This window comes from Neocloeon triangulifer, unplaced genomic scaffold (genome assembly GCF_031216515.1).
Source record: "Neocloeon triangulifer isolate White Clay Creek 2 clone unplaced genomic scaffold, ASM3121651v1 ptg000006l, whole genome shotgun sequence".
In the NCBI taxonomy this organism is placed as follows: Eukaryota; Metazoa; Arthropoda; class Insecta; order Ephemeroptera; family Baetidae; genus Neocloeon; species Neocloeon triangulifer.
This window is the reverse complement of record NW_026775549.1, coordinates 468,823-488,484: the sequence shown is the minus strand read 5'-3', so window position 1 is coordinate 488,484 and position 19,662 is coordinate 468,823. Positions and strand designations below refer to the sequence as shown.

General features: G+C 38.7%; 4 protein-coding genes and 1 non-coding gene across 5 annotated transcripts; 2 read left to right on the top strand and 3 right to left on the bottom strand.

Moving 5' to 3' along the window:
* Positions 1-586: 586 nt before the first annotated feature.
* On the bottom strand, positions 587-4,139 carry LOC132194065 (uncharacterized). The gene is made up of 4 exons (XM_059615127.1): positions 3,127-4,139; positions 2,229-2,539; positions 1,538-1,735; positions 587-1,324 (listed from the first exon to the last, which is right to left on the bottom strand). The coding sequence occupies exons 1-4, from the start codon at positions 3,238-3,240 to the stop codon at positions 1,216-1,218; spliced, it is 732 nt and encodes a 243-aa protein (XP_059471110.1). The 5' UTR covers positions 3,241-4,139; the 3' UTR covers positions 587-1,215.
* Trnar-ccu (transfer RNA arginine (anticodon CCU)) lies at positions 4,081-4,153 on the bottom strand. The gene has a single exon. It is a non-coding gene; the product is annotated as a tRNA-Arg (tRNA).
* Positions 4,154-4,880: 727 nt separating this feature from the next.
* LOC132194064 (protein draper-like) lies at positions 4,881-8,666 on the top strand. Its single transcript, XM_059615126.1, has 15 exons — positions 4,881-5,049; positions 5,129-5,251; positions 5,308-5,448; positions 5,503-5,643; positions 5,700-5,834; positions 5,983-6,036; positions 6,095-6,223; positions 6,278-6,403; positions 6,518-6,673; positions 6,732-6,875; positions 6,935-7,057; positions 7,271-7,396; positions 8,063-8,203; positions 8,275-8,406; positions 8,505-8,666. The coding sequence occupies exons 1-15, from the start codon at positions 4,974-4,976 to the stop codon at positions 8,576-8,578; spliced, it is 1,821 nt and encodes a 606-aa protein (XP_059471109.1). The 5' UTR covers positions 4,881-4,973; the 3' UTR covers positions 8,579-8,666.
* Positions 8,667-10,241: 1,575 nt separating this feature from the next.
* On the top strand, positions 10,242-14,977 carry LOC132194062 (endoplasmic reticulum aminopeptidase 1-like). The gene is made up of 16 exons (XM_059615124.1): positions 10,242-10,513; positions 11,055-11,204; positions 11,265-11,453; positions 11,510-11,592; positions 11,663-11,865; positions 12,004-12,184; positions 12,239-12,464; positions 12,615-12,769; positions 12,827-13,075; positions 13,132-13,290; positions 13,345-13,570; positions 13,630-13,813; positions 13,872-14,093; positions 14,150-14,292; positions 14,350-14,702; positions 14,755-14,977. The coding sequence occupies exons 1-16, from the start codon at positions 10,480-10,482 to the stop codon at positions 14,899-14,901; spliced, it is 2,904 nt and encodes a 967-aa protein (XP_059471107.1). The 5' UTR covers positions 10,242-10,479; the 3' UTR covers positions 14,902-14,977.
* Positions 14,978-15,813: 836 nt separating this feature from the next.
* On the bottom strand, positions 15,814-19,582 carry LOC132194063 (armadillo-like helical domain-containing protein 3). The gene is made up of 14 exons (XM_059615125.1): positions 19,467-19,582; positions 18,866-18,953; positions 18,607-18,810; positions 18,406-18,547; positions 18,057-18,355; positions 17,852-18,000; positions 17,538-17,768; positions 17,258-17,478; positions 16,967-17,199; positions 16,780-16,906; positions 16,646-16,721; positions 16,509-16,587; positions 16,338-16,454; positions 15,814-16,228 (listed from the first exon to the last, which is right to left on the bottom strand). Exons 2-14 carry the CDS (start codon positions 18,950-18,952, stop codon positions 16,133-16,135), a joined length of 2,061 nt encoding a protein of 686 aa, XP_059471108.1. The 5' UTR covers position 18,953; positions 19,467-19,582; the 3' UTR covers positions 15,814-16,132.
* Positions 19,583-19,662: the final 80 nt, after the last annotated feature.

Here is a 19,662-nt window from a genome sequence, read left to right as displayed (position 1 = left end):
CAGGTCAGGCGCTGCGAATTTGTTATTTCCACTTTAGCTGGGTTTTCCAACGCCCAGAATTAATTAGCTTGTTCGAGCGATAAACGTGAGAAATAGTGTTGAAACGTGAAAAATAACAAGAAAGAGGCCAAAAAGTCGAATTGAATAATAAAAAGGGAAATATAAAAATTCAGATTTATCCAACCATGCAAGGAAAATTTTCGCAAAATGTGTGAGCCAAATTTTTTTTACATAATATTTACGATGTGTTTGAAAAATTATTAATTTACCTGATTATTTTATTCATCGAAAGTAAGGGCTGAAGTGAGCATTTTTATTTATTTATTTCTATCTTCGGATCTTCTTAGAAAAATTAATGGGAGAACTCTGACGTGAAAATCGGACTTGCCTTTGGTCAAGAAATTTCTGCTATTTAAAATTGCTCAAATTACAATTTAAATTAAAACAAGCCTGTTTTTCACTTCATTAAAATTTTTCATTCTGAAGCTATTGCCCCATTTGGTCATTACTTTGAAAAGTTGCATTTTCTATTGCGGGAAATTTCTGTTTAAATAAATTTCAATTCAATTAAAACTACATTTTTTACCATTTATATTACATTTCGTTTTATTTTAATTCATTCCTCCAACAAAAATAATCTTAATTGGGTATATAGGAAGTGCTTCTTTCTCCATATAGAACAAACGTTAATGTACATGTGCACTTAAGGAGTTCAACAATTAGCGCACAAATCACTCTCCAGCTGTGCTCAAGGTTTCCAAGAAAATTCACGTGAGTCCACAAAATAAGCAAATATGTGCCTATTGTTGTTTTTTTCCAAGCTCGGCTTGAATTTAAAATTTTATAAAAAAAAACTTCCAAAATTTTTTTTAATCTCTCTCACTTTTATATAGAAATAGTGAGTAAAGCAAACAGAAAACAAATTCATGATTAATTAAATGAAGTCTCCACAATGGCACATGATGCAGGACGAATATAATATTAACAACAAAATAGCACACGGTGACAGTGCATAAGTATATAACAAACGAACAAATGTACGCCAGCGCGTAACTACACTTGTTTGTGTTTTGCACGCCGCACTAGAGCCATAATTCTAAATATTGCAGTCGGTGTGTGTACAGTAGTTTATACACACCCATCCATCCACACGAGTAAATGAGGCATGTGAACTTATTATTATACAACAAAACGAGCAGTGTGTTGATCGTAAATTCAGCGCAAGGCCCTCACAATCCTGGCGACCATGTGCAACTTTCCGGTGGACGATTTGCTCGAGTTCTCCTCAGCTGTTGCCAGCGCTTTTTTGCACATTGATGCATTTCTGTGGACACAAATTTATTCTCAACTTTCTCCTTCATTCAGAAATAATTAAAGAAAAGTAATTTGCTGATGGATCAAATTAAATTGCGCTTATCAAAATGATCGCTTCCTACTTTCAAGCAAACTTTTCGGTCTTTAAATTTTCAACGGTTTAAAGAAAGTTATAGAAGTGATGCTTGATTAAAATATTTATAATATGTAATCTGATTCTTACCTGTTAAGTGAGTTTTCTCGTTCTGCGTTTGTGTTGTTGCTTTCGTCGACGGCCTTGGATTTCAATTCCTCGCCGTCGGTTCGCATCACAGCCACCATTTTTTCAGCCAGCAGACATCGAGCCCCCGGAAGGGCCAACCTGTTGTTCGCCGGCCTGCCGAGGAACACTCTGCACAGGGGACAGCAACCTTTCGGTGACCTAAACACAAACACACGAAATCAAACGTATTAATAAAAAAATTAACTTTTTAAAAACCAAACAATAGAATCGTTTTAAAAATGGTTTCAGAGTTGCTGTAAAAAAATGGACAGCATAATTAAAATCCAGAAATTTTAATCTACCCTTCAAATCCATTATCCCGTTTGGAGATTTTTCTCTTTTCAAAAGAGAAAAAAAAAATGAAATATTAATTAATCAGGGAGCAAATGAAAACACAAAACTCAACAATAATATTTTTTAACAACAATGCTCTTCAATTTTTCATAAACTTACTTATTGAGATAATTTTTTTAATATAACTTATTTGTTATAATTAATTAATTAATTTTCACAAACTAAACTTTTTTAATTTTTTTATGTTCAAGTGCAAAAAACTTTGTTTACTGTTTTCTTTCCAAAGCAATGTTTGCTTAACGTGTTGTTCAAATTTCAATTTTTCGTGTGTTTTGCAATATTTTCTATGCATAATTACCGCACTGCGCACTTGGCGCACATCAGGTGGCCGTTCCTGCATTGCCGCGGCTGGAGGGCCACTTCTCGCAAACAAATTGGACAGGACAACAATTGCGCCACTTTAATCAAAGTCTTCGCAAGGTCTAGGTCAGGATGGTAGTCCTTGGGTCGCCACAGGGTCAGCTCTAGTTTGTGCACCGACGTTGCTATTATCTTCAGAACGCAGTCCAGAGAACAGCCCAAAAGTCCACGACCGTTGATTTCAAAAACAACGTCGCCTTGATTCAGTCCGCCCTTGTCCGCCGCACTCTCTGATTCGACATAGTCAACCTGAATTTTGCAAAAATATGAGGACACAAATTTATTGTTCTCCGTGGTTAATAAAAATCTTGAAAAAAAAAATGAATTTTTTAATTTTTAAATAAATATTTTATAATATATAATTATATTTTACTTTCAAAGATGTTTCTTTAATATTTTAAGTTAAAAATTTAAATTATATTAAAAGGAATATTTATTATAATTCATAATTTCATTTATTTCAATTGACAAGAAGATAAATTAATTTTTTTAAACAATAATGAATATTTAATTTTGTACTCATTACTAACTTCTATCTCATTAGAATTAAAAAAAAAATGTTTGACTGCTCTTTATTGTCTCTTTTAAACTGTAGTAAATTAATAATTTTAAATTAAATTTATTATTCATAATTTATTGCTGAATGTTTTTTTTAATTTCTCCATCAAAAGATTTAATAAGATTCTATACTTAAAAACTACAAAATATTATATTAATTTTGGTGGTTACGTGAAAAAGAGCGTGCCATAAAATCATAACCGCACATTATTATTCCAATCAGCGTAAAAAAAAACTAGCCAGTCCACTTCCTGATTGGACCGCTTCCTGCTTTTTACCTTAGGATACGGCTCGACCTTCGACCTGCTGAGGGTAAATCCAAACGAAGGGTTGCCTGAATTGGTCAAAGTCAGACCAAGGGTCTTCCCGCACGCCTCCTCAGCTGCCTCCATGCTCGAGGGCCGAGCACATGAGCTGCAATGCAAGTGAAAAAAAATCGAGTGCGACGGGAGCCGCCGCGCCTCGCAGCCAAACGACTTGGACTAAAAGTGGAGGAGCACTAGTGTGTCTCCAGGTCGAGTTATCTCAGCGCCAAAGGAAACACTACGAAAAAAAAACACTTTCCCTCTCATTGCTCGCAGCTTTCTCCAATATGCTTTCTCCGCACATTATGCAGCCATGTGCCTTACTCACTTCTTGTTTTTTAGCCACTCGAAGACGGCTGCATATTGAGAGAGGCGTTCTCCTAACACACTTCCTAAGTTTTTACTGCTATTTTGTATGCTGATCACAGTATTGACTCATTGCCGGTGTGTCCCAAATTTAAAACTATTCAAACTGCTTTTGTTAATTTTTTTTTCTTTTCTCAACCGGATGCTTAGTGTGGGTTTGTGTGCATTATTCATTATTCCTTCAGATCGCATCATTTTTAAGAGAATTAAATTTAAAAAAGTAAAAGTAAAAATGAAAACATTGCATGAAAATGTATGAGTTAAATTATAATAAGATCAATATCAGGAATCAGGAAAATATTAAATATTGGTGATTTGAATTTAAAATTCAGCTTTTCCTCGATGAGTTTTTTTATTGTTTAAGATCAAACAATATCCTGCTTTTTGTTGTAGAATTTCAACCTGCTCTTCTACTACAAAATTGAATCTGATCTATTTTTATTGAAATAAAAAGTAAGTTTCTTTTAATCTTTTAGCTGTTCTTCATTTTTGTAACCTGGAAATTGAATTATAAGTTAATTTAAACTTTGAGATGAAATTTTTAAATTGAAAAACAAAAAGTACCCCTGGCGGGACTCGAACCCGCAATCCCCGGTTTAGGAGACCGATGCCTTATCCATTAGGCCACAGGGGCTCATATCGAGGCCGCCGGTCAACAATGTACTTGATCTGCTGTTGCACAACCCGCGCGGCGCTGACATCTGGTAGCGATGCTTCGCAACTACCAACGAACTCTTGGAAATGCACAGATGACACGCCTCTAGCGCCATGTAAGTGAAATGAGTGATGCGCTACTTGCGCTTTCAATGGATCTGATAAGGATCGCCGCAAATGATTATATTATTGAAAAACATCTTAAATCCAAAGAATACATTGCAAAAGAAATTAACAAGAATTAAATTTAAATAAAACGAAATTCCATAAAGTTAATAATTATTTTTATTAATTTTAAACTTTCTAATAAACTTTTTGAATGGTTGGTATAATATAAAATATAAAATTAACTTAGAAATGCCGCATTATTATTTTTAATGCTTACGTAATATTTGGTGATTCATCTAAAAAAACTAATCAGAAAAGCTTTTTTTATCTTATATTTAAACGTATCCCAGGTGGCAATGAACAAGATAACAATAACTGCCAGGTGCCAGCAGATGTCCACTCTTATATAAATGATAAATGATTTCGCATCTCTCCGAGATCGTTAGATTTTGAGAGGCCTCGCCGATAAATAATGCGCGTGTACGTCTTTCGTTCAACGTTCAGTGGTGGCAAAATATTAATCAGAGCACAAGTCTGAAGAATGAAGATAAGCGAATAATGAAAAAACATAGAATGTGTCAGTCCAGCCTAATCTCCCTCGGAAAAGATAACAACACCGCGATGGTCACTCACACCTGGCACAAAATTCTGCTTTTATTCATTGCTCGGCAATCATAAAATCAACACCAACCATGAAATCATCGCTATTGCAAATTGTTGTTCACTTTTTCCTCATTTCCTATTCCGCTTCAACAGACCTATCTGGGGGTAAGAAATTTTAAATTTTATTTAAAAAATTTATATTTTAATTTTTTTTTAATAATTTTATAATTTATTTTTTGCATAGTTCGTTGTGAGAGAAATGAAGACTGCACCTTAATTACCGACGCCACTTGCAATTTAAATTTAAAATTATGTGAATGTGCCGGTTACCAGGTTCTAAACTCCACGATGCAAAGCTGTTTGCCAGGTGTGAAAGTAGAAACTTTATTTTATGAATCAACATATTCAATTAACACTTTTAAGTGCCGTCTGGTGCTGGCGGAACTTGCAAAGAAGACGTGCAATGTTCTGCAGTTCTTTTGAACGGCGGAACGTGCACGAGTGGGAAATGCGGTTGCGTCGACGGAATGCACTACCTGAAGGGCAGATGCTGGCCCTCGAAAAGTGAGCCACGACTAAAAAAAAGAATCAATTAGATATAAGTTAAAATTTTTTTAGTGTTGGGTAGCACTTGCGATTTTGACGAGGAGTGCGTGTCAGTCCTGGAGGCAAATGCGGTTCAGTGCATTGAAAACAAATGCCAGTGCTCACCTGGATTTTACCAAAGAGAGTACTCAGATTGTAGGAAAAAAGCCGAGAGTGAGTAAATTTGTTTATGGGGTAAAATATAAAAAAATAATCTCAATCTATTTTAGATGTCGGTGAACCATGCGCTTTGAACTCAGATTGCGTGTTTGAAGGATCATTTTGCAACACGAAGACAAAGGTTTGCGAATGCATTTCGGGTGCTGGACAAGAAATTTGCAATCTCAAAAATAAAGTTACGAAAGGTATTTGAAAAAAAAATTACAAGTAAAGAAATAATCATTTAATATTTAATGTAAAATAGTCAAATTATTCAATATGGCACTTAAAGATCATTTTTTAATTTAAAAATTTTAATTTTATTTCTCCCACCTTAATTAAAATTTTCTTCAGATTTCTTGCCTGCAAATTATACAAGACCCCTGACCACCTCAGATATGGGAAAAGGTGATATTTGTTTTCTTTCATTAATTACTCTAACAATTTTTACATTGGTAAATTACAGAGCTTGGGTCGCCGTGCACCCCATCAGGTGCGGAATGCGGCATCGCAAACTCCGAGTGCTCAGCCCTTGGTTATTGTGTGTGCAAAAACGGTTTTTTCAAGCCCGCAGGCGAAGAAAAATGCGTACCAGGTACGTCTGATTTGGTGTAGGAAAGATAATGATAATAAAAAAGTTGTAAACTAGAAATCGGTGGGCCCTGCGTCCAGAACGCGGACTGCGCCGCCATCAACGGTTCAAATTGCGACGGCACCATGTGTGTCTGCGGCGTGGGGACGGCGGCGTCGGTCACAAAACAGGAGTGCCTAACACGTTAGTTTTACGAGAAAATAACGTAAAAGGCAAAAAGAGAAACACAAAAATATTTTAATTCTTAATTCCAAGTGAACTTAAAGTTCGGATAATTCATAGATTTTAATTTTTAAGAAATCACATTGATCAATAACAAATGCAACGAGACCTCCCAGTGCACCCTTTTCGGAGCGCGAGCCCAGTGCAGGTTGAACGGCAACACAAAAACCTGCAAATGTGACGATTTTTCGCGAGTATTTAAAGAAGACAGCATTTGCTGGATCGCAAAATGTACTGATTTTAGAAGAAAAAAAGTGTATATAAATTTTTAATTCCTTAAATTGATTAGGGCCTGGTGAGCAGTGCGCTGATGCCAGGGATTGCAGTGCCACATCTGGAGACACATATGTTTCTTGCGTCGAAGGCACGTGTTCTTGCATAAACGGTTATCACCCGAGTAGTGACAAAAAAGATTGCTATCTTGACGTCCCAAGTAAGATTAATTTTTTTAATTAAAAAAAAAAAACTAAATTATTTATTATTCGAGTCTAGATCTTGGCGGAGTTTGCAAAGAAAATGGTGATTGCGAAGTGCAATTTTCCGTTTGCGACTCAAAATCGAAAAAATGCGCTTGCCAGCCGGGATACTACAAAGTCGGCAACGCCTGTCGCTTAGGTGAGTTGCACTTTGACGAGATATAATAAAACGCGCTCCCCCTCGGAAAAGAAGTTGCAGTGAGTCATACTCACTCGCACGCACTTGAATCTTACTCACTTGCCATTGACATTTATGTTGATTGGTTAAGTAAGCACGATTTAAGGGCCAAGTCACATATTATATTGGCCATAAAGCGCCAACTACTAACGCCGTGTGTGGTGAATTATTTAGGGGTTGGCGGGCCGTGCTCTGTACAGGACGACTGCGCCACGGCTGCCGATGCAGTGTGCACGGCAAACAAATGCCAGTGCCCGTCTGGATGGACGGCTAATTTGGCCACATCAGCCTGTTTGCCAAGTAAGTATACACAATAGCAGCAGTTGGGTAAAGAAAGACCAAAAACGAGTAGCGGAAAAGATCAGCGCCAAAAGTGCCGTTGGCTTTTTAACTTAAAAATGTTCTGATAAGCCTCATAACAAAATCAATATTTATCTTGCAACTATAGGGTGAAAAATTAACAATTTTGGTATAAAAATGATTATTTTATTAAAATATTATAAACTAAGACTTTGTCTCTTCTCATAATATAATGCCATGCAGATTATTGAAATAATTGAAATTAATTTCCATTTAAATTATAATTGTTATAAATAACTTGCATTCAATATGAATTTTACAATCAGAAGTAACGTATTGTGTTGATCTGTTCAGTTCATAGCAAGTGAAGTACATATAATTTATATAAAATTAAAATTTACTATAATAATTAAATTTTTATTAAAACCAGAATAATTTAAAAAAATATTACATTTAAAACAAAATTTATCTTTAAAAAAACCGTTATAAACCAAAAATTTTTATTGTGTTAACTTATTATAGACTAAAAATAATAAAATCTTCATCATTTTTTTGTATTTTAAACGTGTTAAAAGTAGTTTAAAATTATGTTCAAATATAAATAGATCTTGGCTTCTTCTTTATATTATTTTCTTATAATTAACTTTTCTGCTCTGAAATTAACAGTTGGTGGTGGCTTGGACGCGTTGTGTTCAGAGAACCAACAGTGCACGCCGTCGCTAGGCGAGTTCGGCGAGTGCTCGGAGGAGCAGTGCCGGTGTCGCAAGAGGCATCACTTGGTGGACGGCACGTGCACCCCTTCGAAGGGTGGGTCGATTTTTCCCTCTAATTAATAATTAATGACGCGCGGCGTGATGCGTGAATGTTGATTTAAGCAGGCCTGGGCGACGACTGCACCAAAGGCTCCGAGTGTTTCCTCCCCGTCAGCAGCGAGGGGGTAATATGCCGCAATAACAAGTGCTCCTGCGATTACGGTCTCGTGCCTGCGGAAAACAATGACTACTGCTCCGGTGAGTTACCCCGTGACCTTAAAAATCGGCTCGAGTGTCATCCTCTCTTTTCTTTTCGCCTCACTTTTGTCTCATTCCCCCTTTTTGTTTCACAACAGGTTCAGCCGCCCTACAGACCGCCCGGTTCGTCCTCGTCAACATTGCCTTGCTCGTCAGCGTCTTACTCAGATGAGAGTGAAAGATGGAATCCTTCTTACAATGTACAATTTAGGCTTAAAATAACTCATAGAAAAGATAATTAAATATAAATTAATTAATCATAGTTTACTAGTTTATTATTTACTGACCTTACGGAAAAGACTACAACTTTGAAGATTATAAAGCAATTTTGAATTCTAATCCAAATCAAAAAGTCCTAAGTATGTAAATATAATGCGATTTAATTTCCTTCTTTGAGCGAGATAATAAAAAAGTGAAGCGCTGCAGATTAGCATTAAATTTCTTCCCTCTGCCAGCGGGAGAAAACCTGATGATTTGCTCACAAGAACCCCTGCGTGCATGCAACCCTCGCTGATGAGAAATAAGCCCTTTCTAAATTACTTGCAGCCCTCCTGCACCTAAACAGTAAATAAGCGCTCTTCACTACTTGAGCATAAAAACTCTTCACCTGCAAGCGCGAGTGCTTTTTATGCAAAATCACACATTCGAGCAACATGCGTGTAAATTTAATGCGGGGACGCGAACAAAAAAAAAGCGAGGGCGGAGAGGACGCACGCTCATTTAGCAAAATTATTCACAATAAAAAGAAAGCTCAAAACTCGTCGCATTTATTATATCATGCGGAAAGGGTTAAGTGAAAGCGAATTTTTTTTATTGCCAAAATTCGCTTTTCGAGTTTTTCGAGGGTGGAGGAACGACGGCGCCACTTCATCACGCCATCTCTAGTTTCGCTCCCGCTGGAGATTATGCCAGCAGCCGGGCACTCTCGCCGCGCCGGTTGCATACCCGCCACAGACAAAGGCGCAAAGTCGCGACTCTCGAAAATGCTGCATCTGCAGAATCTCTCTGCCTCTTCACTTTTATACCCGCGCTATATCACGAGCCGCGCTAGCTTCGTGGTTTACATTTTATTAAAACGGGACCACGCCTTTTGTAATTAATTAGTCTGCCTGGGCTTAACCGCAGGTGCAAAATTTTCATGAGTCATGACGCTTTTTTCCTTCATAAAATAAAATAAAAATAACTTTCCCTTTTTATTGTTTTTACTTTTGATCCAGTTGAAATTTATCATTTAAAATTCTACACGATCAATGAGCTTAAAGCTATTATTTATTTTTCAGAGTAAAATTTAGAAAAAAACAATATTATACAATCATTATTGTTCTTTTACTCTCAATCAAATTAAACTGTATATTTACTTTAAATTTTTCATATGTCTCGTGTGATAGATCAATAAAAATTATTTTGCAACTTAATGAGAATTAAATTACTACGGACATTCCATACAGCGTAATTTCATGATTTTTACTACAATGAAAAGGAAATTACGTGTTCAAATGTACAGAGAGATCAAAATCTTGCACGCGATTTTCCTAATGCCTTGTCCAGTTTACATAACACGCGTGTTAAATGTTATATCTTAAAAGCTCCTTTAATCCTTTAAAGTGCGGTAAATCCGTTTAGAATAATTTTTAAATCTCCACACAAGGAACGATTTCGAAATGCCGGTTTGAAATTTGCAAGCTCAACATAGATCAGGGGGAAATTGCAATTTGGCGCGCGGCCGTCGCGGGCCCATGCACACAGTAGCAGTCCTACCGGAGAGCGAGAGGAGTGGGTATTGATTTTCCCCCGCGTTTCGCCCTCGGTGCCGTTTTCTCCCCTTCGCCAAAATATTGATTTCTTGCGGTGGCGATGCCGAGTGCACCCTCACTCGCCCCTCGTGCTCGCACCGAGTGAGACTCCGCCGCTTTTTCGGTGCGTTCGGGGCCGAAATCCGCGCGGGTCAGATTATGCGAGAATGCTCAGCGCGGCCTAACCGTGGCTAGAGACTCCTTAGTCAAATTAGCCTACGTCAGCTCAGTGCGCAATGTGCAAAGTGTAGTTTGGAAGCGAAGTGCCGCCACTGCCGCCATGAGTGATCAAGATAATGTGGCGTTTCTGACAGGTAATTAGCGATCTCTGTGCTTCACCTCCGATGTTTTAGCAATTCGCTCATTATGCTCGTTGCCACTTGGCCAAATTTAGACTCGGTGCAATTTTGGTAATACATTATGTCATCACACAGAGAGCGCGCGTTTCCGTGCATATCATTAAGAGCCACGACGAGGCTGCACACGCAAATTGACCTCTTTCATCAATGCACGGAACTCAAGCACTCTTTCAGAGCCTTTAATTAAAAGCACGAAAGAGGGCCTCGAATAAATTTAATAAATTTAATCACTTAAAAAATTATTTTGTGAATGTTATTTTTAATATGATTAATGCTTTATTAAAAATAAATGTATTAATCATTTATATTAATTTGAATCAGCGAGTGAAGCAATTAAAAATTCGCTCATTTGTTGTGTTTTGTCCTGTCTTATATAATAGGGCCGCAGACCGTGGCCGAAACTGGTAGAGCCTTTTGTTCTTCAATAAACAAAATTTTCATCAAGGATAAGCATGTTTTTCCTTCCAAAATAATTTGCAATTAACTCTTATCGCAGGAGGTGACAGCCAGAGCAGCAATAAAAGGAGCTTATACGAGAGAAATGGGGTGGCGGTTTGCTCTCAGAAGAAAGCTTTGATAATAGCAACTTCAGTTTTCGCTTGCTTATTCGCATTTTCTGTTTTGATCGCGTTCATCAGTCAAACAGGTGAATTGATCGTGCATTTTGAATCAAATCTTTTAAAATTTTTATCAACTTCCTCGTCAGATTGTCCTTGTCTGGGACAGGGAGATGACGAAGATGACTTCGACGATTCTGGAAACACAATGCCGCGCCAGCCAAAGGCTTCAAATGGGGAACCGTACCCGTGGAACAGCCTGCGGCTTCCGGATTTCGTGCGACCCCTGCGCTACAACCTCACCATTCATCCCAATCTCACCACATTCTACGTGAAAGGTGAAGCGCGCGTGAAAAGATTTTGACTTAATTCAAAAAGGGGACGTGTTTTTTAGGTCAAGTGAGCATTGAATTTACCGTCGACAAGGAAACGGAGTTCATAGTACTTCACAGCAAGAACATCACCATTACAGACAAGGTACAATTTGAAGGAAAAAAATCTCCATTAGCTCCATTATTTATTTATTAATTACTTGGGTATTTTTCAGACGCTGGAGGAGAGTAATGGACAAATTATGAACATCACGGAAATGCTAGAGTTCATTCCGGGGCAGCAAATCTACTTTGAGTCGCTGCAGCCCTTTTTGAAGAACCACAATTACACTCTGAAACTACGATTCATCTACCGGCTGAGCACCGAGCTGGAAGGATTCTACGTCAGCAGCTACAACACTCCAGAGGGAGATAAGAGGTGCGCACTTTAGTGCTCGTTGCCGCATAAATTTCCCCGTAAAATGCGCCAAACGTTGTCTGTTGGCCGTAAAATGCTGCATAATCGCTATTAATTCTGGAGTCGAGTGAATAAAAAAAATTACCAAAATAATTGCAGGGTCCTCGCGACGACGCATTTCGAAGCGACCTACGCCCGGGCCGCCTTCCCCTGCTTTGACGAGCCGCACTTTAAAGCCCGGTTCAAAATTTCCATATTCAGAGATCGCTTCCACATCTCGCTTACCAACATGCCGGTGGCAAACACCGAGGACGCCGGCTTCTACATGGGCACGGGCCTGGTAAGTGATTTAAAATCGATCCGAGGTTGCAGATGAGAAAAAATAAAATTCCAGCTGCGAGACGATTTCGAAGAGTCGGTTCCGATGAGCACGTATCTGGTCGCCTTCGTTGTGTGCGACTACCACAAAAAGAGCATGGTCACCCAGAATCAGATATCCGTCTCAGTTTACGCTCCGCAACATCAACTTAACAGGGCAGAATTCGCTTTGGAAACAGCGACAACTTTGATGGATTTCTTTGAGAATTTCTTCAACGTTTCTTATTCCCTCCCGAAACAAGGTAAAATATTAAAAAAAATGACATTATATTTCAATTTAAAGTTCATAGTTTGGCATTCTAGTTGTTTAAATAATTTAGTTTCCCATCCATCCCAATTTTTTATTGATTAAAAACAACCTCTTATTTTAATTAAAACAATTATTTTTTTAGATCTCATTGCGATTCCTGATTTTGCTGCCGGGGCTATGGAGAACTGGGGGCTCATCACCTACCGCGAGTCCTCCATTCTTTACGACCCTCTTGAAACTTCATCTGCAGCTCACCAATGGGTCGCAATCGTGATTGCCCACGAACTTGCTCATCAGGTAAAAAATTGAATTTTTTTTTTGCAGGTTGTACATAATTTAAATAAAAATTGCTAGTGGTTTGGAAATCTCGTCACTATGAGGTGGTGGTCCGACTTGTGGCTCAACGAGGGCTTTGCCAGCTTCCTCGAGTATGTGGGGGTTGCATACGTGCGACCGGACTGGGCAATGCTTGAGCAATTCGTGGTAGATAAGACGCAGCCGGCTTTGGCGCTTGACGCTCTGGCATCGAGCCATCCTATCTCCGTCGAGGTGCGAGACCCCTCAGAGATTGAAGCAATCTTCGACGCGATCAGCTACTCAAAGGTGATAAATTTTGTTTTCTCATTATTAAAATAGAAAAGCTAATAAATATATCAAAGGGCGCTGCGATTATTGCCATGCTGGAAGGATTTTTGGGACGAGACACATTAAGGAGCGGCCTGCAGCTCTATCTCCTGACCCACGAATATCAAAATGCCGACACTTCTGACCTGTGGAAAGCACTGAGTGACAGCTCTCCCGCGGCCCTTCATGTGAAGGTAAAATTTTAAATAATAATTGAAAACAAAAATTTTAATGTACTAATTATACAGAGCGTTATGGACACCTGGACGTTGCAAATGGGATTTCCTCTTGTTACCATTGAGCGAAACGGAACTGAAATCTTCGCTAGGCAGGACAGGTTCTTGATGTCCTCATCAAATGACACGTCAAACCTGCCCACTTCCAAATTCAACTACAAATGGTATATTCCTCTGAGCTATAGGACCAACAGGCCGGAGGACGGCGTCAAACAAGTCTGGATGAACATGACTGATGGTGAAATAAATAATAAATCAAAATCGATTTCGATAATAATTATTTTCATTTTCAAACAGTGGTTTTCAATCTGCCTGAAGATACTGTTTGGTTCAAAGCCAACGTTAACCAGTCTGGATTCTACAGAGTGAACTACGACAAGGAAAATTGGAATGCTCTTGTGGCGGCTTTAATCAACAACACCCACGTCTTCAGTCCAGCCGACAGAGCTAGTTTGCTAGATGACGCGTTTACACTGTGCAGGTTTGCTTTCATTTAAAAAGATTTTTAAATTGTGTAATTTTATTAAACAAAAATTTAGATCTGGGGTACTAGGCCCCGAACTTCCTTTAGAACTTTCCCTTTACCTGAAGAACGAGCAGCACTACGCTCCGTGGGTGACCGCTTTGGAAAGCATGCAGAACTGGGCTCGGCGCTTGCAAGAGTCAGCGGCTTACAAACTTTTCCTACAACACATGCAAGGAATTCTCAACCCTGCCGCTACACGAATAGGTTGGAACGAGACTGGAACGCATCTCCAAAAGTAAAAATTTGAACCAGAAATTAAATTAGTCTTCATTGAATTTCTTTAATTTGCAGACTTTTGAGAAGTGAAATTCTGTCTGCCGCTGTAATGTTTGGCGAGTCAACAACCGTCCGTCAGGCGAGGAGGATTTTTTCCGACTGGATGAATAACAACAAAACCGTGTCTCCCAACCTGAGAGAGGTTGTGTACACAGCCGGTGGGATTGATTTTCTTTTGCCCCAAGTTTTCAGACAGTAATTCAAAATTTTGCTAGGAATTAAATACGGAGGAGAACAGGAATGGGAATTCTGCTGGTCGCGATACAACACCACTGTGGTCCCAAGCGAGCGCCGCCTTTTGCTCAAAGCACTCGGTCTCGCCTCCGACCCCTGGCTGCTGCAGCGATTCCTCCAAGCCTCCCTGGACCGCAACCTGGTCAAACCGCAAGACCTGAAACTCGTGTTCGCCGTGGTCGCCTCGAATCCCGAGGGTCGCCTGCTGGCCTGGCGCCACGTGCGCGCCAACTGGAGGCGCCTCCAGAATTCGCTTGGAAACAGCACGGCCGCTTTGGGAGGTCTGGTGGGAACCGTCACTTCCCACTTTTCATCCCCCTACGACGTGGAAGAGGTGACCAGAATTTTTTGGATTTAATTAATAGTAAACTGGTGAAATTCCATAGGTGTCGCAGTTCCTGAAAGCCCTTCCGAGGCGCTGGGGCCAGCACAGAATCATGCGCCAGAGCCTGGAGAACATCCAACTGAACGCCAAATGGGTCCGATCCAACGAGCGCCTGATTGCCACGTGGCTAAAAGAACACCCCATTTAACTAACATCGGTGCTCAGGCAGATCCGGCCTGGGTATGGGTAGACCCTATCAAAATATGTGTAGATCAGAGTGGCAGTTATTGTCCCTATGATTTCCGAATCTCAATTTGGGTTGTGTACGATGAAATTTGGTCTGTTGATTGTTTTTGTTCGGCGCGGCCCCAAAACGACCGGGAGGGCCCGAGTTTGTCTGTTTGTTGATGTTGTTCGGTGGAATTTGAAGGTGAAGACCAAAAGCAGAATCAAATCAATAGTTCGGCAGGAAAATTCTCTCACCTCACTTAAGGAAGACCTTTCCGATCATTTCCATTCCCATTGAAATTCACTCCATAGCTTTCTCCAGATGCCAATAGCAAAACGTTTGTTCAGATACGGGAGGGGTTAGAGACTAACTATTTTCCGCCACCTTCTCCCAAATTAAACTCATTGTGTCAATGCAGCATTAGCCAAAAAGACATTATTAACAAAATACATATTTACAGAAGAAGAAGAATAGTCCATATTGTAAAAACAAAAATATTACAGAATTATAATCTTTTCTCTATCTCTCAATTCCTCGTAAGATATTATAATTGTGATTTTATCTTTAATATACAAGCTGAGTATATATTTTACTGTCTCTGCCTTCTCGAGTGAAGAGAACTAAATTTAATCATAAGAAAAACGCGTGCTGATATGCGCCTTAGAAGGCCCTCGAAATAATTAAGGATCTCATCAATTAATGATTTGAAATATTATTAAATAGTGAATTTGGGATTGGATTGCTATTAATTCCGTGTCGTATTGTACTTTTTGAGACTGATGTCTTCATAAAACGCAACACCGTGAATAAATTTGTGAGAACAAAAAACCTAGCGTTAATGTATCCATGTCTTATGAAGCAGTCACATGATATTTTTAAAAATACAAAGTCTCTTTAGCTGCCAAACATGAAATTTGGTTTTATTGGAAGTAATATACCTTTAGTCCTTAATATATATCAGGTGTCAGTTTTTACCCAGAACTGGGTTTATTAAGTTGGAAATTTTCCAATTCAATTTAAGAACAATAAATAAAAATCTGTACCCAATTCTAAGCAAGACGGTTATTGAAAATTCTTGATTTTCACATGAAATTGAAATTCACTTTCAAAAAATAATTTCTTAATATAGTCTGGAAGATTTCATTTTCCAAAAATTACTTGAAGGTGAACTTAAAAATTAATTACAAGTCACAGACGTTCATATATCCAATTATGTCGCGGAGGCAAATTCTTGGAAAATTTTTTGCACGCTTTCTTCAGGAGTAAAATCGATATTCTGATTGATGTCGTTAATTACACTTTGAACCTGCAATAGGTCAGAATTTAGCCATTGAAAGACTATACGTAACCGAAAAAAGATTTAACCAAAGAAATCCATTATGCATGCAAAATTAAAATATAAAACGGGTACTTACCATCGAGTAGAAAAAGCTCTCGTGTTGAGGAGACTCCGAATATCTCTCGTAATGGTCCAAATTATCTTGCAGTTTCAGCATCAGACTATCATAGTTACTCCTCACAACCTCCAGAATCTATGATTTTTTTATCAATACAAACTTAAATCAACAAGTGCATAAAAATTGTACCTGGTCCTCAGAAGGGGTGGAGAGTCCCTGTTCAGTTAACCACGTGTTGATTTTTGGTACAAAATGACTTGTGATTGCCCTGAAATTTAAAATATTAAAAAATGGGTTAAAAATGTGTTATTATTTTATTATTTTACCTGACATTGACCAGACTGTTTGCAAGCTTCTGCGCCCACTCCTTGTACTCTCCTTCAATTGAAGAATACCGCAAAGCTGAAATTTGTAATTAGTAAACTGTCACTAAAACAATATGGTAACAAATTCCCTATACCCATTGCATGGAGGTTATTGAAAACTTGATGCATTCTGATCATTTCGTAATAAAGCTCATCATAGCTCGTGGGAGAGGGAAGGAATGTGTCTCCGTAAGTAATAAACAGGTTAAAAATGTTGACCACCTGTTCAATTGATAATCAAGTATAAGTAAATGGTAAAACAATTAATATTATAATTCTAACCTGCAGAGCCAACTGGAAAATGTTCATCTTTTTGGCCAAAGTTCCTTCGTGAGATAACAAAAACCGAAGCAAGGCAATGAGAGATTTCCACAGTTCCGGCCACTGGTAGGTAAGTCGAACTCTGCACCTCTTTTGGTAGCACACCAGGCGCTGGGCAATGCCAATACTGAGTAAATACAGTTCCATGGGGAAGCGCTTCATCTTGTGGCTCGTAATAAATTCTACCACAAAATCTGAAAATTGCACATCCTTATTTGAAAAAAGGAACAAAGAAACAACAACACGTCATACCTAGCATAGCACAGGCTAAAGGTTGAGCAGGAAGAGTTAGATCTGAAGGGATTTTTCTGTGTCGCATTGGAGATCTGTGCAGCTGCACTTTGTAGACCAGGTTGGGATCGTGCATCAAAGAGTTTGCATACTGGTCCTCAGAAATGCATGTCAAGATTAAGAGGCACAATTTGCCGTTGTTGAACAAAGTGTCTGGCTTTGTGTCCTGGGTTACGATGGAGCTGCAGGAGGTTGGGAAATAATGAGCCAACTGTTGTTTGTCTAAATTGAAATCAATTACCAATATTCGATAAATGTGGCCAAGAGGCTTGTTGGCTGGGAGGCAGGATTTGCCATGAGATGGATTTGCTGGCCTGGTTGGTTGCCCTCAGCCGAGGCTCTGATGTTGTCTAAAGTGGCAGTAGGTGAGGGAGGACTACTAGTGTCTGCCTGGGTTTGGACTAAGTTTGTTATGAAATTTCTATTCAAGTGCACAGCCTCGTAAAGAGCCAAAAGAACTGCATTGTGGTTTCTAGATTTACAAAAACAAAACAAAAAATATAATTATATATATTTGTTAGTGAAATTGAAAAAATTTTCTGAAAAATTTTATACCTAATTTGCTGATTTCTGCAGGAACCTTCGTCTGACACAAACATGGACCCGACCATATTCGTCAGAGACGAAAACCACCCTCCTGCATGCGACTCTGCATTTTGTGTCGTGTACTGCCAGCAAAAGTCCGCTAAGTGGCTGGTAATAACCTTCCAATATAAATTGAAATTAGTTGTATTAAATAAGGAATTTTCATTAAATATACTTGGCTGTAACCATTAAGGGCTAATTCATTGTCCAAAATGGAGAGTTGCACAACAAACGGATTGGTTCCTTCGTACTTGCTGAAGTTGACAAACAGCGTCAGAAGCTGGATGGCAAACTGGCCAAGTGCTAGACGAGTGTCCGGGTCTTGGAGGATGTGCACCAGAGCCTCAAAAAGGACTTGGCTTGTGTAGTTCATCGAGTACTCAAGAATTGTGTTTTGGCTCAAGTTCTCCGAGCCAGTCGCTAATGCCAGGAGCAACCTCAAGGCGGAACCTTTTATTTCAGCATTTGGATTGCCTGAAAAATTGATTTTTTTTTTAAATCTTCTAAAATTTTATAAAACATACTTGATAGAATAGAGCTGCAGTGCTCAAAAAGTAGTGGAATGTAGTTTTTACTCAATTCGTGCCCCACAAAAGTATTGACAACATCTAGATTGCTTTCCGAGGCTGCCTTTCGAGTGATGGCTTTCAAAATTGTGCACAAGGTCTGGAAGATATTTAATTTTGTTAGTTCTCTAGCACTTGTAGATTTTGGTGCACAAAAACCTGTAGAGCAACGGCAATCCTTATTTGGGAATCGTCTTGAAGAATGTCAATGCATTGTGTGCAAATCAAGTTCAGCTGTTCTCTCAGCTGAGTCAGCTGCTCTCCAGTCAGTTTGGCTAACTCAGACTCAAGTTTTGAGACACAGGGCTTCAAGAGGAAAAACTCGTGCCAGAAATGTTCGTTTCCTACTGACGGGTCTTCCCCCTGCAATAGCCAATATTTTTGTTATTTGCTTTTTAAGGATAAAATAAATACAGACCTTTAAAAATGACTCGTAAATTTGCACAACCTTCCCCTTGCTTGGCTTTTTGGAGCTCACGTTGCCCCATTTTCGGGAATTAGACATCCTGCGAATATGTAAGATAAAATTAATTTGATTTCAAATTATACGACCAGTGGCAAAATATTTAAGATTACTAAAATAATTTATCAACATATTAATTATACAAGTATGTAGAGCAACAGAAGTTTGCATAAAAATTAAAATAATATGTATTATACATAATAGATCTAGACTTTATTTAATGTTACAGCAAATACATTTTAATGTACGCATACAACGCACTCTTATAAAATTTTAAACCTTTTATTAAATTATGTAATTATATTGGCGCAAATTCCAGAAATTGAATGGATTGAATAAATCGCATTATATTGTTATGTTGACGTTGCTAATGTCAAAAGTACATAAAATCTTTTGGCTGCTTTGTGGCAGCGTTTTACATACGTAGGCCGGCAATTTGACGAGACAAATTTAACATCTTCAACGCAAAAATCGACTTTGAAAGGGTTTGCGATGCTTTTGAGGAATGTTTAATTACTGTTTACGAAAATTTTACGAGGAATAATAAATTTCTTACCCTGAAAAATTAGAAAATTGGCAATCAAGCCACGGCTGACGAGTACAGAGGACGACGCCCCTCTATGTTTTGGTTCATTTAAATGTCCCGCATTCCGAAGAGCTTTCCTGGGGCCGGAGACGTTTTGGTACGGCAAACAAAAATGGCAACGCAGCAATCTATACTTCAAGATATGCAAGCTAGATGGCGTCGTACC

Bases quoted from the DNA above. Each gene is read 5' to 3' on its own strand.
- LOC132194065 (XM_059615127.1), bottom strand. From the start codon at position 3,240: ATGGAGGCAGCTGAGGAGGCGTGCGGGAAGACCCTTGGTCTGACTTTG. The intron at 1,736-2,228 runs GTAATTATGCAT...GTTTGTGTTTAG, and splicing joins TGCGCCAAGTGCGCAGTGCG to GTCACCGAAAGGTTGCTGTC. The intron at 1,325-1,537 runs GTAAGAATCAGA...TTGTGTCCACAG, and splicing joins CGAGAAAACTCACTTAACAG to AAATGCATCAATGTGCAAAA.
- LOC132194064 (XM_059615126.1), top strand. From the start codon at position 4,974: ATGAAATCATCGCTATTGCAAATTGTTGTTCACTTTTTCCTCATTTCC. The intron at 6,224-6,277 runs GTACGTCTGATT...GTTGTAAACTAG, and splicing joins CGAAGAAAAATGCGTACCAG to AAATCGGTGGGCCCTGCGTC. The intron at 6,674-6,731 runs GTACTGATTTTA...TAAATTGATTAG, and splicing joins CATTTGCTGGATCGCAAAAT to GGCCTGGTGAGCAGTGCGCT.
- LOC132194063 (XM_059615125.1), bottom strand. From the start codon at position 18,952: ATGTCTAATTCCCGAAAATGGGGCAACGTGAGCTCCAAAAAGCCAAGC. The intron at 18,548-18,606 runs GTTTTTGTGCAC...AATATCTTCCAG, and splicing joins GGATTGCCGTTGCTCTACAG to ACCTTGTGCACAATTTTGAA. The intron at 17,200-17,257 runs GTATGACGTGTT...TGCAATTTTCAG, and splicing joins TTTAGCCTGTGCTATGCTAG to ATTTTGTGGTAGAATTTATT.
- LOC132194062 (XM_059615124.1), top strand. From the start codon at position 10,480: ATGAGTGATCAAGATAATGTGGCGTTTCTGACAG. The intron at 11,205-11,264 runs GTGAATTGATCG...CTTCCTCGTCAG, and splicing joins CGCGTTCATCAGTCAAACAG to ATTGTCCTTGTCTGGGACAG. The intron at 11,454-11,509 runs GTGAAGCGCGCG...CGTGTTTTTTAG, and splicing joins CACCACATTCTACGTGAAAG to GTCAAGTGAGCATTGAATTT.